The sequence below is a fragment of the Cebus imitator genome, unplaced genomic scaffold (assembly GCF_001604975.1).
Source record: "Cebus imitator isolate Cc_AM_T3 unplaced genomic scaffold, Cebus_imitator-1.0 Scaffold129, whole genome shotgun sequence".
Classification (NCBI taxonomy): domain Eukaryota; kingdom Metazoa; phylum Chordata; class Mammalia; order Primates; family Cebidae; genus Cebus; species Cebus imitator.
In genome coordinates this window covers 2,090,290-2,092,378 of record NW_016107444.1, presented here as the reverse complement: position 1 = coordinate 2,092,378, position 2,089 = coordinate 2,090,290, and the positions used below count along the sequence as shown (strand labels likewise).

Below are 2,089 nucleotides of genomic sequence, written 5' to 3'. Positions count from 1 at the left end.
CATTTTCATGCTACTAAGTAAAAAAAAAAAAAAAAAAAAAAAAAAAAAAAAAAATCCATTTCAAAAAAAAAAAAAAAAAAAAAAAAAAAAGTCACTCTTTTCCATACTTCACTTTGGGAAATTGAATTCTCCAAATCCTAAAAAGGAAAAAGGACAGATGTCGCAAAGACAAATGACAATTAAGAATTTTTTATAGAGCAAAACACCACCTTTATGAACACTTACCAGGCCAGCAGTAAGAGAAGGTGCAGACTGTCCAAGGGACTGGTTTCTCATTCGAACCAGGTTTGATGTTTCTCCTGACGACTGCCAAGTCACCTGTCCCACACTGCTATGTACACTGCTGGACAAAGGGAGCAGCTGCTTACCTTCAAACACAAGGTTTGGAAAATATACTTATAACTATTTATTTATAAATGAATGAAAAAATACAAATACAGTGCTATCAAGTGGATAAAATCATACTGATACAAAGTAAAATTGTTCCACATCCATTTTAGAATCTATTAAAATTTCCAACTATCCACTAAAAATTCTAATCGTCTTGGTGGTAAGGATAATGGCAAGTGGAACACTAAAATTGATTAACTATTTTATGTTCTCAATAATATTCATCACATGCCAGCCTTCCACTCTGACACCCAAACTAGCAGTCTAGGAGTTTTCCAATCCTTTCTAGCCTACATAGTTTCTCATCAACTCAATGTAACATTAGTGGTGCAAGTTTCCAGCAGGCAAACAATGAATCTATACTGCTCTCACCAGACTCCATGTGCTCAGTTCAGGTTTACTGTTTGCCTAAATCTCATTGAGAGAGAGTCACTTATAAAGACCGAGTATGGAGAATTGCAATGACTTTTTTTTTTCTTTTTTGAGGTAGAGTTCTACTCACTGTCGCCCAGGCTGGAGTGCTGTGGCTCGATCTCAGCTCACTGTAACCTCTGCCTCGCAGGCTCAAGCGATTCTCCTGCCTCAGCTTCCTGAGTAGCTGGGACTACAGACGTACACCATCACGCCCGGCTGATTTTTAAATTTTTAGTAGAGACAGGGTTTTGTCATGTTAGCCAGGCAGGTCTCCAACTCCTGACCTCAGGTGATCTGCCTATTACAGGCGTGAGCCACCGTGCCCAGCCTGCAATGACTTTCTGAGGTGAAGGTCTCATTTCTCCCCTTCTTCACACCATTCTTCACACTTTTGCTAGTGATCTAACCAACAAAAATGTGTTTATGTCATTTCCTTCCTTAAAAGCCTCTGATGGCTCCTTACTATTTGAAGAAATTATGCCAAACGTTTTAGCATATGAAAAAGACCTTCCATAAACCCAGATTATCTTTCTGGCCTCATCTCCTTCCACTCTTCCATACTTATTCACTCACTCACTTCAATATTATGCCCTGTGCTTTCCCCTGGCTTTATCGTAATCACTCACCTCACTTGAAAACTTCCTGTGCCTGGCAAAATCTTAGTCATGAAATTACTTCCTGTGACTGGCAAAATCTTAGTCACAAAAATATCCAATGTAGTAAAGATGTGAAGAAAGGGCTTAGGGGATACTATTGTTTTTGTGGCTAACAAAATATGACAACAATTCACTTGGAGAAGAATTTAACAAAGCTAACCATAGAAGAAAATTAAGACATAGAAGAAAGTAAAAATTAAGAAAGATTTCTCCATTTTCATGCTACTAAGTAAAAAAAAAAAAAAAGAAAGAAAGAAAGAAAGAAAGAAAGAAAGATTTCAGGACAGGTGTTATGGCTAACACCTGTAATCCCAGCACTTTGGGAGGCCAAAGCAGGAAGACTGCTTGAGCCCAAGAGTTCAAGACCAGCCTGGGCAACACAGCAAGATCCCATCTCCAAGAAAAAAAATTAGCCAGACATGGTGGTGTGTACCTTTGGTCCCAGCTACTCAGAAAGCTGAGGAAAAGGGGGGAGGATCACTTGAGCTTAGGTGGTCAAGGCGTCAGTGAGTCATGGTCATGTCACTGTACTTTAGCCAGAGAAACATAATGAGAAGCTGTCTCAAAAAATAAAAAAAATTAAAAAAGGAAAGCCTTCACTTTGACATAATGCATGTTTTTGTAGTGAA

At 38.5% G+C, this 2,089-nt stretch overlaps 1 protein-coding gene across 5 annotated transcripts in view; it reads right to left on the bottom strand.

The window, feature by feature from the left end:
* Positions 1-2,089, bottom strand: part of MAST2 (microtubule associated serine/threonine kinase 2) — a 250,465-nt gene that overhangs the window by 202,910 nt on the left and 45,466 nt on the right. For all 5 annotated transcript variants that reach the window (XM_017540865.2, XM_037742875.1, XM_017540867.1 and 2 more), the window contains exon 3: positions 226-368. In XM_017540865.2, the coding sequence (XP_017396354.1) occupies positions 226-368 (143 nt within the window). The remainder of the gene's footprint in view (positions 1-225; positions 369-2,089) is intronic.